A 19,276-nucleotide genomic window follows, 5' to 3' on the forward strand; every position below is an offset into this window, starting at 1 on the left:
TACTGATCTCAGGCCGACAAATGCACCACAGAAGGGTAGGAGATAAGTACAATGTTCTTAGAAGGATGCCATGATTTTTAAAAAATTTAATGTAGCCATTGCTTCCCCTCTTGCCCCAATTCAGCTAAGCAGAAGTTTTCAGTTTTTCATTCTCAAAATGCGCTTCAGCTTTTTCTGTTTGTACTCAAGTGGTCTTCTGCAGTATGGAAGAAAATAAGTCCACTTCAACAGAAGGTAGGAGAGGAAAGCCTGGAAAGAGGGAAGTCTCCTTTGTTCCTTTAGAATCCAAGGTTTGTAACGCTGCTTCGTTGACCAAATCTACAGGTTATTCAAAATCCAGGGAAAGCTTTATGAACGTTCTTTTGGCCAGCTCGTGACAACTGCCTTACAATGCATGGGAACCTGAGCATGGTATCATTACCATGGTATCAGTTCACAGAATCACAGAATGATTTGGGTTGGAAGGGACCTTAAAGGCCATCTCATTCCATCCCCACAGGCATTGATAGGGATGTCACCCACTTGATCAGGCTGTTCAGGGCCCCATCCAGCCTGGCCTTGAACATTACCAAGGATGGGGCAGCCACAGCTTCTGTGGGCAACTTGTTCAAGTACCTCACTACCCTCTGAGTAAAGAATTTCTTCTTAATGTCTGGCCTAAATCTTTCTCTTTCAGCTTAATACCGTTCTCCATTGCCCTGTCATTGTCGAGGGGAGGAGTTCCCTTAACTGCTCAAACACCGTTTCTGGTGGTTACATTTGAGCACATCTGTAAAATCATTGATTATGTGAAGTCTGCATATCCACTTAGCAAAAGGTTGCTGCTTGAAAGATGTGCGAAATTTCAACCTATTTATGTATCCATTTATGTAGAAACACAAATAATTGCACTGTTTTGATCACGAGTTTTTTTTCTAATGTCTATGTATCCCACAACCTCATCCTAATTAATTGCTGTGGAATCAGCCAGCAGTTACATTAGGGATTACAAAGGAATCTGAGGAGCAATTAGACTGGATTTGGAAAAAATGGAAAGTTGAGCTTGCTTAGAGTAGATGTATTCACCAGAACAATTGGTGATGAGTGCTCAGTGTGCCTCTGTGCCAACAAGAAAATACATAACAGACAAGCACTTGAAAAAAGCAGCAAGCTGTAACTTCAGCAGTCTTCTGATGAGCTTTTGCCATCAGAATTTCTCTTTCTGATGCTCTGCATGAAGAAATGTGTTCATTAATTTATTCTGGCAGTAAGTTTTCATAGCAGCTTAGGAATTCCAACATATATGCTACTCCTACTTGAAATATAAGGAAATGCTGTGGTTTAAAAATTTTATTTCATGTGTGCTTTTCTAAAAAAAAGGATGCTGTGGATATGAACATAAGGTAAATTTTCATCTTATTCTCTGTAAACAACTTCAAATTTTGCCCAAATTTTCTAGTTTGTCATATGAATTTTCATACCTTTCTTTTAAAGGGCTCAGGACATCTTCCGTCAGGCAATGAAATTTCAAAGTGTCATCTTGGAAGTCCTTCCTCCATATAATCGAGAACAATATGAGAAATCTGCTATTGCTCCTCTTTGTATTTTGAATAATGAAGAAGGAGTTACAAAAACAAAAATTCCACCTCCTCTTCATCCAAAACCTGCTGTGAAAACAATTAATATTTCTGGAGCAAGCTTGGAGTCAGGTGTACAGGGAACACTGCAACAAGCTAAGAGCCCCAACCTCCCACGTCTGGGTAGAAAACCTTCTTCTCCCTCACTGTCTCCACTTATGGGCTTTGGCAATAAGAGAAATGCAAAGAAAATAAAGATAGACCTGAAAAAAGGTAAGTCTTTGGGCATGGTGTGATTAATTCATTATTATGTTCTCCACAGTAATATGTTAACTTTTAGTTTAAAGAGTGATATTGAAAATACAAGCAAGTTATTTACCATTTAAAAGTTCCAAAACTTTTAAAAGGTATAGGAATGTAAACAGTAATGTTATCTGCAGTGGGCTTTCTCATAAATGTTGGATGTCTGTTATCCAGATTTACTGATTAGGACATCTCTGTTACTGACTGTGGAAGCAATTCCTTTAGCAACAAGTGATTTTAAGAGGTAGTTCAGTCTTTTCACAAGTATAGAATAAAAGTTTGAACTGTTTGCTGGTGACCTTTATTATTTTCCTCAACCGGCTAATTGACCACAACGCTGTTATGACATTCTTTTAAAGATACATTTAAAAATCTACTCTGCTCTGTTTCATATTTTCCCAGAGCTTGACCACAGATTTACCTGTCTTTTCTCTTTTCTATTTTCTGCAAACCTGGTTTGGTTTTTTTTTAATCATATTTACTCAGCTGTCAGGAGGCCAAATTTGTGTGTATGTCTTTAATTGCTGTACAATGCAGCTATCTGTCTTTGAAAGGAATAACAGGTTTAGGAACATGTAGTAAAATGTGCTTAAGCAATTTCCCATTAGCGTTTGTATTTTCTATTTGATTTGTGTCTCTGATTTGGCTGAGAGTTAAACTTGATCCAAGAAGTGGCCCTTTTGAAAACTATCTGTAACTTTATTCTCATTACACATTATTAATATAATCAAGCTCTCATTTCTTAATTTTTGGTGTTTCTTTACTTAAATCACTCTTTTTTGCTTCTGAACTCTTCAGTTTTGTGTTAACAAAACTGACTTAAGAATTTCCCCATTCTAGTTCTAATGCTTTTGATTTTGAAACACTTATATTTTTAGAAGTTACTAGCAATGTGATACTGACAATATGATGTCTTTGAAAACTATCACATGGATAGTAATATCACTCAATATAAAAAGATTCTTATAGACCCTGCTATTCCCGGCAATTTTAGGGGCTAATAAGCAATACCTGTTCATATTTATTTTACTCCCTAATTATTTGTTATAAAGTATCTGTTAACAATTGAGGTGTTTTATTTCCAAGCAGCAAACAACTTCACTACTGGAAGCTTAGAAATACCACTTTGTCCTTTCTGAACAGCACATCAACAAGTCTTGCATTCAAATCATGTGATATTTTCCCCATTTACCAAGTTTCAGTAAAACCTGCTAAATTATATTTATGCTTATAAATAAACAATTCCAGTTGCTCTGTTTCTATGAAAAATAATTGACATTTAAGTGAAGACTAATATTGAAATGACCTAAAGAAGAGGTAAATACTTTAAAAAGAGAGTTCTTTCTTGTTTTTTATTATTGTGTGCTTACTCAAATATTTTCATCTGTAGCTGTTGTAAGGGGGTTGGGTACATGTTGACATCAATAGATTTCTTCTCTAGGCCATGCAGAAAATTGGCTCATGTTTACAGCTTTTTGTTTGCTTTCTTTTTTTAAGAATTAACCTGAATGAGTCCCAGGGATGTCTTGCTGGCATTGTTTGCTTACTTTTAATGATCATCATTTACGTGTTGGAATTTATGTTGTGGGTTCTTTGTCTGACATTCTAGGTCCAGAAGGACTTGGTTTCACGGTGGTTACCAGAGACTCTTCAGTACATGGTCCTGGTCCAATCTTTGTGAAGAATATTTTACCAAAAGGTGCAGCAGTAAAAGATGGTCGTTTGCAGTCAGGAGACAGAATCCTGGAGGTTAGGATAAACATCCATTGTATTTGCATTGCTTAAAATTGATCGCTAGCTTTGTCATAAATCTTTTATTTCCTCATACATATTATTGATGTATGGAACTACAATTCTTGCCCTTGGTTTAAAAAAAAAAAAAAAAAAAATCAGTCTCACAGCCTCTATGTCTCTTGTTTGTCAACAAGTGTTTTACATCATGAAGTGGAGAAATGGTTCTTTTCACAAGGCTCCATGGGGCATTTGAACCAGGGGAACCTGATAAGATCTTGGTTTTTAAAGCAGATAAATGTATCGCTTTAGGACCAAAATATGTCTTGCCTCTTCAGCCACATCCAAAAATCTCCAGTTAATATCAAGCTGGTAAAGTGCTCATTTTAAGGCAACTTTGCTCAAATTGGTCTGTTGAAAATTTTCAGATAGGCTGTGACTTACAGTCTTATTATCTAATGGGTTATTTCTACTTACTAAACTCAAAAAGCTCTTAAGGTAAACAGTTTTAATACTAAGGTCTTGTTTCTGCACTTTCATCTTCAAAGTGCTTTACAAACTAATTAAGCCTCACAAACCCCCTGCAAGGTGGGTAAGTACTACAGAGCTGCTTTAACAGATGGTGAAAATGAGGAGGAGAAAGGTTAAGTAATTTGTGCAGGGCCAGAGGGGGAGACAGTATGGGAGCTGTTGCTGATTCTCCTTTGCCCTCCGTCACTGAATGACACCTGTGTTAGATGAGGGGAGCCTAATAAACCTTCTAAAAGGCAGCCACCCTCAGAGATGTGACATCCTCTGTTCTTTTGTGGCTGGCAGGTGAACGGACGGGACATCACCGGCAGGACCCAGGAAGAGCTCGTAGCAATGCTGAGGAGCACAAAGCAGGGCGAGACCGTCTGTCTGGTTGTGGCTCGTCAGGACGAGGCCTTTCTTCCTCGAGAGCTGGTAAACTTGTTATCCTTTCCCAATGAGTGATTTTGAAACAATTCCATGGTTAAAAACTAGCCCAAGGAATAGAAATTATGTCAGCTGAGAAATGCCAATAAAAGGTAGTCACATAAGGCTTGTTTGCAAGAAGTATTTATATTTGATTTTGAGGGGGTGTTAGATTTTTATCTACTACAGATGCAATTCCACACAGTCTGATTTTTCATCCCCAAAAATGACAGCATAAGCATAACTCACAGGGGAATACTGTAAATTAATTTTATGTGAGGTCAAGCATAACTAAAAATGGGTTATTCTCTTTCAGAAAAGCAGCAAGCTTTAAACCAGAAATCTAAAGTGCATGTAATGAGCCTGCAGCTTATCAGTAGCAAACTAGTGAGGGTGGCTGCCCCCAGGAGAAGTCTCCTAAGCCAAGTGCCCCGCTGCAGGAGTGATGAGGAATAGAATTCTGCTGCACTCCTCACAAATTTTGGGAGCAAGTTTTGCCGTGGCTGCTGTCCTTAATAGGCTTTAGTTTGCTTTTTTCCATCTCAAGTGCTTAATTTTCACTTCTGTTTTTTTATTAACACTGGCATGAAACTCTGTTCTCTTTTCTCTCACATAGAGAGCTGCATCAGAGTACAAGTGCTATCTGATACACGCTTGTTTCCCCTCAGAGAAGGTCATTTCTTTGGTTGCCTCTTCCTTATCTTGATTGATGGCTATACTTGACCTTTCATTAAGTCCTCAGGATAAGGGAAGGACAGCATTTCCTGCTTTTGTGTCATTTTATCTCCTTCAAAGAACACAAACCGCCTTCATCCTTTTCCTAAGATGCTGCCTTCTTGCCTTTCCTTTAGACTCTTGTCAGGATCTTCTACAGAAATCCTTCATGATGTTTCCTCACAAGACATTGCTGACAGTTTTCCTCTCGTTTCCCTGTTGCACCTTGTTGAGGTCAGGGTTGTCTATGATAGGATAGGGAGCTGGAGGGGCATTCCGGTTCTTTCATGTCAGTCTTTTCACTTCTGCTGCTGGTGCCCAATTTTTGTTGTCAGCAGTTATGAAGTGTCACAGCAAAACTATTTTTGTGTCCATTTTTCTCTTTTATTATGTAATTTTTAAGGAGAGTGATGGCAGTTTTCAGCCTTGTAATTGGGCATTTGTTGGCCGTGATTCGGAAAGCACGGAAGTTGCTCATTGTATTGCTCTGTGGGTAAGCCCTGAGCTGTGGAGGGAGTGTTTGTGTGAATCCAAGTGAAATTTCTGAGTCTTAAATTGTCTAATCTATGTAGAATTTCTGTTCATTCACCAGCTTTTCTAAATAAGAGCTTATCTTTTGAAAAAACTACCCATCAGCAGTGCTTTTTTCCTGGATTTTTTAAGTTATAAAGCACATTACTTAGAAAACATACTTTAAAAAGCATGCATTCCTCTCTCCTCTCCCCCGTTCCCACAATATTATACGTTATTATGTATTGTCATAGTGCAAATTCTGCTGGAAATCACTGTAGCAGCGTGGGTATAAAAGATTGGAAGAATCTAAAAGCTGTTTATAATTTTTACCTGCCACAATTGTGTGATAATAAATCCTAGTCTCAACAGCAAGGATTAACTACCTTTCAGAAGGTGATTTACTTAGGACTGGCATGATTGAAATCCCGGAAGTAGCCACATTTATCCTGCTGGCTTGACCTTCTCTTAGATTGCTTTCTCTGTGAAAGAATGATGCACAAGTGATGGCCCTCACTGCAACAGTGATGATGTGGGAATTCTAATACTGCTCGGAGTTCCTCATTATCTCAGTCAAGTACAACATAATACAAATGAGAATTACTGGCATACATTACATAAATTTATGGAACCAGCCCATCTAAATTAAAAAGCCCTTCAGCAACATCTGGTAGCTTACAGCAAAAGTGTGAGTTACCATCCCACTAAGCTACCAGATGTTGATGCTAACACAATGCTTGTTAGAATTCATGAGGTGTCTGAGAATAGTCTCAACAAAGATTAAAAAAAAAAAAAAAGAAATTAAAATTGGTTTAGCTTTTTTTGTTTGGTTTCAGCTTTAGCCATGATATTACATTGGACTAATCCTCTGCTGCCTCAAAAGTTACAGTACTGTTTCATCAAAGAGGAGAAAAATGCCAGCACTTTAAATGTTTGTTTTTGGAAGGAAAAGCAGTGGATAATCCAATGTTTTTCAAGGACAGCTGTAGCTGAGTGCCCCTGACGGTGTAACACGCATGCAGAATTTACCTGAGTACTTGGGGAATTTGTTAATGTTTGGCAGTAATACAGTAATTGCTTTATATTAGACTTGTTCTTGCTTTGAGCAGTTCTCCTGGGACTGTAATCTGAGATGTTTTCTTTAGATTCTCTGTTACCTGTTGAAAGGAAAAGGAGAAGGACCACCTAGTAAATGTACCCACTCACCACAGCTTCCTGTGGTGAAGATGCATCTGGAAGCTGGACCCTCTAAAAACCCATGCACAAATCTGCTTTTGAGCATGTTACTCTGCTAGAACTGGGTTTTTATGTGGATTTGCTGGAGAGAATTTGATAACTGCATGGGCACAAAGCAAATAATGTAATAAAGTCATACGGGGTGGCATTTGCTTGCCTGGGTCTGTAATAATATAATTTGACTTTACCTCGTAATAAAGCTGCAGCTTGGAGAAAGCTTGGTCTCACGAATATTCTCTTCAGTAGGATAGATGGGAACAGAGTTTGGGTGTTTTGTTACTGTGATCTGTGCTTATGAATTGGCAGCAAGTAGAAAAACATATTCAGAGTAGCAAGCCTTTGCCACGGCAGCGGAGATGTGATACAGATGAGGATGAATCAGTGGCGCAAAAAAAGCATTATTAAATTGTAGGGAATGGGGCCTTTGGTTACACTGGCCCATGCCGCATCTGAGAGTTACACAGTTACAGTGTTTGTGCGTAACAAGGGAAAAGAATTGAAAACCCAATATTTGTAAGGTTGTTACTCCTTATAAAAAAAAAGAAAAAGAAAATAAAAGGAGGCTCTAATGAGAAGTTTATATATATATATATATATATATATAAATAAACAGATCAGTGAAGTAGAATTTGGACCAACCTCAGGCTGTCCTCCTTATTATCCAGTTAGCCAAATGTTCCTAGTAATTCATGCCAGCTGTTGACAATGTAGCAGCTAAGCAAGGAGCTGATTCCAAAACTCTGGGGGAACATCTTGATTCCCTTAATTATTACGGTCTGCAGAGTGGCCAGTGATTAGTGTGTTCTTTAAGGTGCATTTGGGTTTTAAGCTGTATAACTCTCTTTTCTAGAGGATGGTGAATATTATAAAAAGAAACCGGTTTAACTGAGTAGGTTTAGATTTTCCAGCTCCTCTCAAAATGAATGGAATGCACATGAAACTGTGACTATCATTCTGTTGTATTCTGGAAATACAGAGTTTTGATCACGTGTGTCTGTTGCACCATGTTTTTTTCTCTAGGGAAAATGTGTGATCTGAAAGTGCCATTCCTTTCAATAATGATGCAAAAATTATTTACTTCCCCTTCTCTTTTTCTTTACCCACATTGGTAAAGCAGGGAAAACTGCTTGAATGAGAACAGCTCTGGTGCAGCCCAGATCATTCTGTGCTATGATCCTTTGCAATTCTTTATTCTGTATACGAGCAGAGGAATGTGACTGCTCTGCAGCTGCCAGAATAGTATAACACCAAAAATATTTGTGTGCGTTTTTCTGTAAGTTAGAGTGCATACATTGTAAATTTTGTGTACTCTTTATTTTTTTAAGATCTCTTTGACTTACCAGTTGCAACTGTAATTGCTGTTTCTGTGGTTTCTTGGCATATTAACTGATTCCTGAAGAATGGGGGGTGAAAGGGAACAAAACATCATTTTTATAACAATAGCTAAATGAGCAACAATGTACTAAACGTGGTATTGGTCTTTAAGTCTTTTTTTACACGTGTATTATACAGGATGGAAGGAAGCAGGATGAGTGGCAAGTTCAATTAAGCATTTTTTTCTACTTACCATATGATTAACTTTTATGTTTTAGTCTTCCCCCAGTTAATTTCTTCCACTGCCTTGAACGTATATGCCTGAAGGAAAACCAGTTGGCCTATTTGTTTTAATATTCAAAGCTTAATTTCTATTACTTCCTTTTAATTGTTGCTTGCCTTTTTATGTGCAGGAAATAATAGGTGAAATTACAGCCTAGACTTAACCACTTTTGCACCTGTTTTTGTAGTTCAGAACCATGATTCTAGTGCTCAATTATCCAGAAATGGACAAATTATTTCAGTCAGAAAGTGATTTCAGCAAGTACTATTTCTCTATTGTGTTACCTCTGTTCTAAGGGAGATGAATTGGAGGGGAAAAAAAGAAGTATATATTGAATTTTAGTAGCATACACTAGAAGGTGTTCTGTGTAATGAAGACTGGGATATTGTGAATGCACATGGCACCTTTCATCATTTATAAACTATGTAGATTTTTAAATATCCTGGGGGTTTTAAAGAAAAGTTAATTTTTGGAGCTATTCTCTTCATCTGGAATGGTTGAGAAGCGAGTGTAGGTTGTGTCTACACAAATGTATAATTCTAAAGACAAAACATTGTGTAGTTCAGCCCCTCAAAGATTTTCAGCTTCATTATGTATTTCAGAAGATGACTGCAATTTCATTATGTCTTAGAGTATTGGAAAATGTTCTTTGAGGTTTGTTGATTGGTTGTGCTCTTTACAAAACTCAGTGAGAGGTCAGTGTTAAGAAGGAATGCGACAATCTCTCTATCCAGGGTTTGTGTGTGACTCCCTAATTTACCAAAGGGGAATAAATTGCTTGGTAATCCGTGTACCTTTAAAAAGTGGTGGTTTTTTGAGCTCTCATGTGTGGTGAAGTGCCCTTAAAGGTACCAGCAAAGCAGATTGATTTTTTCCATGTGATAGCAGTTGTCAGTCTTTTTGAAGCCACGGAGACTTTACTGCATCTGGTCTGCTGGTTTTTTCTTTGTCAGGCCCATCAGAGTGTTATGATCCAGCAGCGGGCCTTTCAGAGCCCACTGTTCCTGTATTCCAGCATATATGAGGAACCTTAAAAGGATGGGCTGAAAGACCTGATCAAAACCCTCACTGCCTGCAGAAACTTCTGATGGTGCTCTGCCTGCTGGTAAAGAATAAGTTAGAGAGGATAAGGAGAGAAAACATAATGTTACTTGTACAATGAGATAATATATTTATAAGATATGTTATGGGATTGCTGCCCAAAATTCCTAGGTTTAGGAACCCTACCTCAGAACACTGGAAAATGATAACTGCTTCCTTTATAATATAAGTCTTAGCTCTGAGGTTGCCTGAAATTATTTGGAAGCCCACTTTAATGTATGAAATCGTAAGTACATATACATCAGAATAGAGGCATGTAAAATCTGGTCTTAACAGAAATTGAGTCTTCATATATATAGATGCATTTATCCAGGTCTACAGTATTTGCATTTAATAAAACCAGAGTATTTGGGCAATTTTTAAATCCTGCTAACAAATGTAGTGCCTTGCCATTTACAAGGGTCACCAGTTCTATTCCATATACCATATGAACATTTCTAAAACCTTTCTGTCTTAGAATACATAAAAACTTAGACAAAAGTTTTCCTAGGCTGCCTTAATATAAAACATATGCATGTGGTGTTTGAAGTAGACATAAAAGAATTATACCCTGCTTATTGCTTTTTTAACTATACCTTTAAAACAGTAAGCACTAAAATGAGTAAAGAGTTGGATTTTTATATCACCGTGTTGTGACCCGTGCCTGGAATGAATTCTGAAATTATACAGTAGCAGCAACCCTAAATTCACGCTGCAAATGCCATGCAGCCTTCTATCTTCATGTGTGATAAGATTTTAGGCTCTCAGTGCCAAGGTGTATTAGCTGCATAAGGCTCCAGCTCAGTAGGGTGAGTAAGCACATGGCTTACCCCGTACGTGAGCTGAAGAAGGGCATTTTCACAGTGAGGCTGACCTTGACTGAAGACTGACCTAGTTAATTTTTCTCCCTCTGTTTCCTACAGTTATGTAGCTTAAAAGGTTAAGCGAGACTGCATTTTTTAATGTTGAGGAGCATTGCACACCAAATTACAAATAAAAACTTTTGCCAGGGCAAACCATTTCCTTGGTGGGTTCTCGAATAGGTGACTCAAGCAAACTGGGAAATCTCCATTTCTGAGCTGCACTGTATCTGCCTTGGATGAAGAGTTGAGTCTAGTTTTGTCAGGTTTTGAACCTATAATTCCAGACAGCCTACATGATTCAAACCAGACACATTCTATCAAACATGACAAAAATTTTTGGTGTATCGTGTTAATGTTAAAATTACCCAAGCACGCTATCATCTATCTCCGTGGATTTGCTGGTGCCTTTCTTGTCTTAGTCAGGTATGCCATTAGTGGCCATTTAGTTTTTATTGCAGTATGGAGTACAGATAATTTTAAAGAAGCCAATATAAACTGTCTCTCAGATATGCTAAAAATGAATACATGCAGCAATGATTTCAGTTATTTACTAGATTGTGACAAGATTACAGCAGTGTATTACCTTTGAGTATTACTTTGAAGAGTGTTACAATATGTCTGTTGCAAAATACAGTGCAGATTTTATAGTGACTGAACGATTGAGCTGTCAGCAAGCAAAGTATTTCTTAATTGTGGTTAAGTGCTTGAAAGAACATGGAGCATGATGCAAATAGGGGATATCTCCTTTTCAAGCTTTTCTGACAATAGTAGTTACGTGGTGCCACAATTTAAATATTTTTTATCAGAAAGTAATTGCAAAAGCATGCAAATGTCTTATTTCCTTCATAAACCTTTGAAAATAACCCTTCTGGGTCTTTTGCCTTTTGCTGTCGGCTCTGAATGGCACCCCAGGGAGTTGACATCTCTTATCAGAAATGAGCAGCCAGGCAAGGGGCAGTCAGCATATTGAGAGGCCATAATAGTGTGTTGGTCAAGGGCACCAGACAGGTACTGAAAGGTCTCTTGTTGTGTTAAACAAATGCTATTTCCTTCCTGCCTAAGTGAGAGCTAATTTTTTTTGTGAGCTTCTCTTTTGGCAAAAAACACAATAAGGATGTATAAGGCAACCTTTCCAGTGAGAGATTAGCATTAGATTATCATAAATCCACAGATTAAAAGTGCTGTGGTCAGTGAGAACAGGCATTGTAAGATTAAATAAAAGGACTAATTGAATGTGGTGTCCCATGGTAGACAGAGGATTGACACAATACCGTGTAGATATAACCATGGACTAAGTAGAAACTGGAAGAATAAAATGCGCAGTAATTTTTCAAAGGTTATAGTTCTGATTGTACTGCTCTGGTGACTGAGCAGTTGTGTATTGTGGGAGTAGGAGAAGGCTAAAAGTATATTCTCTGTGGTCTTTAAAATACTGAGAATTTATTGGTGAGACCAGTAAAATTTTAGGTTGTTTTTAATAATCTTTTATTATAGTCTTTTAATTAAGAAATCAGATATCTGAGGTATAGATGTGCTTCTAAAAATTAAAACCATTGTCAGAAGATTAATTAAATGTATCCTGAGAGCCTTAGATACAGGTTTTCAATCTGCACAGCTGAATATTATTTAGTACTGTGTTATTAGGGCTTTCTGCTTTCATATCTAGCAAACTCTCTGTTCTCTCACCTTCATATAAACTCTGCTGAACTTTTCTGTCTGCTTTCTGGTGATTCGGTAAATGTCAGAATTGATTTTATGGAAGTATATCAGTAGATTAAAACATTCCTGTCCTGATTTCCCTTCAGAGGGATAGTACCTGTTTAGTTGTTTGCTCTGTTCTGTTTAACCACCAGATCTGGACAGCAAGCAAAAAGATTTCCTCTTGGACAACTTCTGTCTGTTGCCTTCTGGTCCAGGCAAGAGAGAGGAGATCTTTGTCTTTCCCAAGCAACTGAGAGAGGTCAGGAGCTGCCTAGAATTCTGGGTGGTACAACCAGGAGGGAGCTTTGAGCAGAAGCTGTGGCTGGCAAACTCCTATAAATATTAGAGAACAAACATCGCTGGGCTGCAGAAGTGTGCTTACCAGGAGGGAACTGTTCAGAGCTTGTTGCAACTGTAGAAGCCATTGAAAGCTGACAGGCTAAGATTTAGCAAAGCTGAAGGAAGGACCTGCTCAGCAAGGACAAAATGAACAGTGGAGACTGATTCTTGAAGTGTTGGGTTGTTTTTTCAGTTTTGTGTTGGATTTTTTTGCTTGTGGGGTGTTTTGTTCTTAACTTCAATCTGTGTCTCTGTTGAGTAAGTTTTACTAACACTTAAGAGTGTTCCTGTCTCAATGTACCCCTCTCAAAGGAAAGAAATGAGCAAGAAATTGGACAAAGGGAGCAGGAGACCTACGTGGATGAACAGAGAACTCCTGTCATTACTCAAGCATAAGCAGGAAATACACAGGAGATGGAAACAGGGTCAGGTCACTTGGAATGAATATAGAGGGGTTGTTAGAGTAAAAACAAGATAAGGAAGGCCACAGCCCATCTGGAACTAAATCTGGCCAAGGATGTCAAGGACAACAAGAAGGGCTTCTTCAAATACATCCATAACAAAAGGAAAACCAAGGATAATGTGGGATCATTAGTAAACGTTACAGGGAGCCTGGTAACAGAGGATGCAGAGAAGGCAGAGTTACCAAATGCCCTTTTTGCATTGGTTTTCATTGGCAAGGCCAGCCCTCAGGATTCTCTGACCTGAGAGACAAGGGTAAAGGAATGTTGGAAAGAATTTCCCATGGTCAAGAGGGATTGGGTTAGAGAATACCTAGGCGAACCTGACGTCCATAGGCCCTGATGGGATGCATCCACGAGTTTCACAACCATCTTTGGAAGGCCATGGAGGTCAGGAGTGGTGCCTAAGGACTGGAAGAAAACAAATATCACCCCAGTCTTCAGAAGGGGCAAGAAGGAGGACACTGGGAACTTTGTTCACGTGGATGATGAGAAGGTAATCAGGAGTAGCCAGCATGGATTCACTAATGGTAGATCACGCATGACTAACCTGACTGCCTTTCACAATGACACCAGTACCTGGATGGATGAAGGACACTGTCTACTTTGACTTCAGCAAGGCTTTCAACACTGCCCCTCAGCACATCCTCACAGGCAGTCAGGAGGAGTGTGCCAGATGAGTGGGCAGTGAGGTGTGTTGAGAGCTGGCAGAGCGCTGGCTCAGGGGCTCGTTGGAGGCCTTGATGTCCCCCGAGGTTCAGCACTGGGCCCGTTATTCATCAGTGGCTTGGATGAAGGGACAGCTGCCTCCGTAGCAGGTTTACTGGGGGGAGTGGCTGATCCCCCTGAGAGCTGTGCAGCCCTTCAGAAGGACCCTGACAGGTTGGAGAGATGGGCAGGGAGGAGCCTTCTGAAATTCAGCGAAGGCAAATCCAGGGACGCACATCCAGGGAGGAACATGCACCAGCACAGCCTGCTGGAGCAGCCCTGTGGAGAAGGACCCGGGGCTCCTGGTGGACAAAAAGCTGTTCCTGAGCCATCAGTGAGCCCCTGTGGCCGAGAAGGCCAATGGGATCCTGGGGTGCATTAGGAAGAGTATTGCCAGCAGGTGGAGGGAGGGGATCCTGCCCCGCTGCTCAGCCCTGGTGAGGCTCATCTGGGTGCTGTGTCCAGGTCTGGGCTCCTCAGCACAAGACAGACACAGGGCTGCTGGAGCGAGTCCAGAGGATGGCAGCAAAGATGATTAAGGAACTGGAGCATCTCTGTCATGAGGAAAGGCTGAGGGAGCTCAAGGTTGTGAAGGAGATATTCAAGAACCACCTGGACACAATACTGAGCTATGTGCTCCACGATGACCCTGCCTGAGCAGCGGGATTGGGCCTGATGACCCACTGTTCAGCCTTCCAACCTTCCCCACTCTGGGACTGTGTGAAAAGTGCAGACCAGGCTGTCTCAAAGCTCTAACCATCCTGAGGGATCACCACGTAACTATCTGGACTTCAATTTATGTGAAGATTTCTTGTTTATCCTCCTACAATTGAGTTTCTTTCCTATATCTGCAGTAGGGAATAGCTTCAGTGATATACTATCATCTAATTCCTGAACTGCTGGGGTATGATACATTTATTATGGAAAATACACGATGTGGTTGTTGACTGGGTAATTTATAACATAAAGCTGTAAGTTTTTTCCAGGCTAGAAACATATTTGTGTTGCAGCTCATTTCATTCATTCTGTGTTCGACTGAGTTCAGATGCTAGAATGATCTCGAGGTAAGAAGTGTTTCTAATAGAATTCAAAGTTTAGTGCATGGGAGAGGGTTTCCTTTACCAGACCATAATTCAGCTGATGGTGGTTGCTATATTGTAAAATATTGATGTCTTGGGATAATGTTTTAGCAAAGTCAGGGAAACAGAAGCAGTAGGAATCCAACTCTGTGAGTCACTATCAGCATTTAGTATTCATACCTGCATATTCTAGGAACAGGGTCCATCCTTCATTAAATTAGTTGCCCAAATGAAGCAGTTAATTGATGAGCTGTTAACTTAAGGATAGCTGGAGCTCTTTTTGTCATCAGTTAAAAGGTATTGCCTGGGAAGAGCATTATGACCAGGATAATAATTTTAAAACATTCAGCAAGTATAGGATCAGAACAAGCTTCTAGGTTTTATTCAATGCTTTTTTGTCCTCTGGTTTTCCTCCATTCTGCTGCTTCTCACATCCTCTCACAAATAAGATTTTCAGTCTTGTATGTGAACCAAATAGTCTTGATGTTGTAGACTTACTGCCAGGCATTTGCTGTCAGATGCTGTACAGTGGGTAGCCAAGGAAAATGTTAAGGGTGTAAAGACAGTTTACTTGCCTTACAGCAAATTAATCACTGACTTGTAGATATGCATCTCCTTTCCTCTTACCCATCCCTGTGAAGTCTTTGAATGGTCATTCAGCCTCCATCATGGGTAACAGATTTTTGATAGTGCTATTAGACAAAGTTCCATACTATTCTTAAATCAGCTTTTGCTGCATCTTTGGATAAAGCTGAATATAAATAATGAAAAGGAGAGATGTTTGGGATGATTGGTCTATGTTGAACTTGTGAAGAACTTAAAAAAATATTAGAGAGTTCCCCAGTAATAAGTAAAAGCAGCTTACATTCAATTTACTTAGGTTTTGATATAGTTAAGTGATCTGTTTCATAGAAAATGGTAGCAAGGAAAACAGTAGACAAATGTTACAGATTCCAGTTTAAGTACTAAGGAAAACATAGGAAATGAAATACTGACAAAAGTTTGCTGTACTTGTCTGGAGTCCTGCTGCACAGAGTGATTTGGTAGGTTACTTAACAAGGGCTACTACACAGCATAATTATGTTAAAGGAAGCTGGGAAATAGAGAACACTGAGCATCTCTTTTGGGTAACCAAATCCAGCTTTATATGAAATCTGTGTTTGTTGCGAGGTAGCACTATAAAGCAGTTTGTGACTCCTGGTTAAGACAGGCATGAGCACTGGGAGCTTTGTGTCCTGGGGTAGCAGCCCCCTTGCTGCCTTTCTTGTGGTATGGGCAAAGACAAAACCCCAGTATTGACACAGAGAACAGGCAATTCTAGTGCAGATGTCACAGTTTAAAGTGGAAGGAGAGCAGAAACCCAGGAAATACCAAGTCCTGTGCTAAAGGCAGGAGTCATCACATGCTGGGACCCTGAGAAGAATTTCTTCTGTCCAAATCTTGACAGGAGGTAGAGAATGACAGAGTTCTTAGATCAGAACTCTACCAGTTGAGTAGAGTTCTGATCTAGGAGTTCAGAATAAACTGACAAGTAGAAAAAGAGAAAAGATTTGGCAGAAAGTCTTTCCTCTAAAACCTTGAGAAAGTTAAATGCAAAATGGTTATGCTAGAAGGCCAGTAGTGATTTTTTTCCTTACACTGGTTCTTCTGAAGTCAGAGGAGGAGTGCTTACAAGTTACCATTCTGTATTGTTCGTAGTTGTTGCAAATTTATAGATTTTGGGGTATATGTTCAGGATGGCCATATCCAAAGCTAAGAAGTAAAAGTGGCAGATGTGTAACTGAGAATTCTGTACTTCTGGTAAGCAAAACCAGTACAAATGTGTAACTTAGGTACTGGAGATGAATGCTGGTATCAAGACAACTGTCAGTGTTGGTGCTATGTCATTTTTTTATATTTGTCAGTTAGGCAAATTGTATTGACTTTAATATCATGTAATTACATTCCAGGAAAAATTTAAACATGGTGCATGTTTGGACTGGGACTCAGTTTTCTGACTGATGTGATTCCTCTCTCCCCAGGTGTTGCTCCTCATCACTTATTTCAGGGCTTCTGAAATAAGTGCAATTACACTTAGGTGCTACTGTTTCTTCAGGATATTAGTTTCTGACCTTAGTTCTGGGGTCACACTTTGTTGATCAGGCAGCACGATACCTGAATGCACAGGTGTACTGCGGCTGCTGAGGAGACATCTGCACTGCTGGCACCTTTGCTGACAATTGCACTGATACTGTACGTGCTGCAGCTTTGGTCCTGGAAGTGATCCCTCACTGGGGAAGGGGGATTGGCTCCACTACTGCACTCCTTGCAGGTGGCCTCTACTGAATAACTTAACGTAAGGATTTGACACCCTTGGAAGCAGCAGTTATCTTTCAACTTGTAATTGTCTATGTGCTTCCTTTTCATAGTTTTTTTTCCTATTAATTTTTAATACTACTGTTTCAAAGAATAGAAAATGTCCAAATGACAAGAAACAAAAGCCCTAATTGTCACTAAACAATGCTAAAAATACTAATTGTCTTAGTGTTACACGGGATAAAATTGAATGTGTTGCATAAGGTCTTTCACACTAACACCTTCCATGAACAATTCATTCCATAGTAGGTCCTCTTGTCCTTGTTTTATTTTTGAGGTGTGCCAAGATAAACATTTCAGGCAAAAATTTGATTTTGTTTAATTTTATGATTCTATCCTGCTTTTAAAAAGACAACCACGTTTCCTGCCCCTCTTCTCAGCAAGAGACAGCCCTACAAAACTGCATTTACAGTGTACAGTAAAAGAAAGTTCTTTCTGATCTCCCATAGCTGTGTATGCTTGACTTGACAGTCTTGTAAACTGCTCTCTAATCTAGAGAAAGTCTTGGGATTAACCTATACCAGAAAGAAAAAGGAACAATCAAACCTCTATGGAATAAAAGTATGTACTAAGGGAGTTAGTGCAGAATAAGTTACTGTGCTTTCAATTTTCACCTTTGCTTTTGTTACACCAGCTTTCCTCTGCAGACAGGTTTAAGGGAAGGATAATTTTTTAAGGATGAAACTCAATTTTCAGAGGGGAATGGGATTTAACAGTACAACTGTCATTATAGTTTGTGAGCTGCATGTAAAGATGTTGAGAGTTTTATGGCTTACATTTTTAATGCAGCTGTGTATAAACGTCTTTTCTACATTCTGCTGCAACATCAGTTTTATATCATGTGGAACTAAGCTATTTTACCTTCTATTTAAGCATATTCCCAGGTATCATTAAACAAAACATTTTAAGCCAGATCTTGTGACAAAATGTCAGTTAAATGCACTGTTGATTATAAGACTGTTTCTTCAAGCTACTTTCTGGAAAAGAGGACTGACTATTATTGTACAAATCTGTGGGTACCACTCACGCCGACTTTTCACCCCTATTTTAATCCTTGTTTTCTCCAACAGAAAGGAGAGCAAAACTGCAGTATCTTTTCTCCAGAAACCACAGAGCAGCTGACCTTTGAGATTCCTCTGAATGATTCTGGCTCTGCTGGACTTGGTGTGAGCTTGAAAGGCAACAAATCTCGGGAGACAGGCGCCGATCTTGGGATTTTCATCAAATCAGTTATTCACGGAGGTGCTGCTTTTAAGGTATGGAAGCGGCACATCACGAGGTGAACATGTTAGAGTTCTGCCATTTCTGTGTTGAGTGCTGAATCTCGCTTGAGAGGCATTCTAGGTATGAGTACCTTTGTCACTCATTCCTTTGGGTGAGCTACAAATCCAACATTTTGTCCCGTGGTTTCTGGGGTTGTGTGTGAAGCAGCAGAGTTTGCCAAAGCGGAAGTGAATTGGTGCAAACATTAGGGAACGTTTGGACGCTGCAGGAAATGGGGAAAGGGAAGAAGGATAAGGATGGGTAGATAGGAGTCAAGGCTGCCTTCCAGCCTCCCCACAGCCTACAGGAGGAGAAAATTTGGATCAGTGAGAGAGAAGCCGATGCCTACACTGTGCCCGTAAATAAAAAAACGCTCATAATTTTCTTCTTTTTTATTCGTAATATTTTTATCACTATTAAAAATGTGTCTTGGCTGAGCTTGATATCAGTTGTGTAGAAGTTATCAGCCATTCCTGAGGTGGATTGAATAGGTAATATTAAATTGGTAAATGACAGTGTTATGACTTGTTTTTTTCCTTCTAAGCACTGTACAAAGACTGTTATATATTTTATTATTAAAAAGTATTTGAGTTATTGTCTAATCTTTAGGAAATCTGTTGACTGCATTTTTTTCCCAAATAAAACTTGGAAGAGGTAACTTCTCTGAATTGGAAACAAATTACTTAATCTTTCAGAGCTAGTATGTTTCACACCTGTAAAGCCATAATGTAATTTTTGTCTTTTATCTTGGCAATTCCTTGCAGTTCTCTCTTCTGTAAAAATACTTTTAATTCAGTGTTATGTAAATTGCTCTACTGCCATGAGCCTGCTGAGTAAGACAATT

At 39.3% G+C, this 19,276-nt stretch overlaps 1 protein-coding gene across 5 annotated transcripts in view; it reads left to right on the plus strand.

Moving 5' to 3' along the window:
• PARD3B (par-3 family cell polarity regulator beta) overlaps positions 1-19,276 on the plus strand; it is a 393,607-nt gene that overhangs the window by 180,790 nt on the left and 193,541 nt on the right. For all 5 annotated transcript variants that reach the window (XM_058421311.1, XM_040069267.1, XM_040069269.1 and 2 more), the window contains 4 exons: positions 1,474-1,829; positions 3,469-3,608; positions 4,407-4,535; positions 18,240-18,425. In XM_058421311.1, coding sequence (XP_058277294.1) covers positions 1,474-1,829; positions 3,469-3,608; positions 4,407-4,535; positions 18,240-18,425 — 811 coding nt within the window. The remainder of the gene's footprint in view (positions 1-1,473; positions 1,830-3,468; positions 3,609-4,406; positions 4,536-18,239; positions 18,426-19,276) is intronic.

The sequence above is a fragment of the Hirundo rustica genome, chromosome 7 (assembly GCF_015227805.2).
Source record: "Hirundo rustica isolate bHirRus1 chromosome 7, bHirRus1.pri.v3, whole genome shotgun sequence".
NCBI lineage: Eukaryota > Metazoa > Chordata > Aves > Passeriformes > Hirundinidae > Hirundo > Hirundo rustica.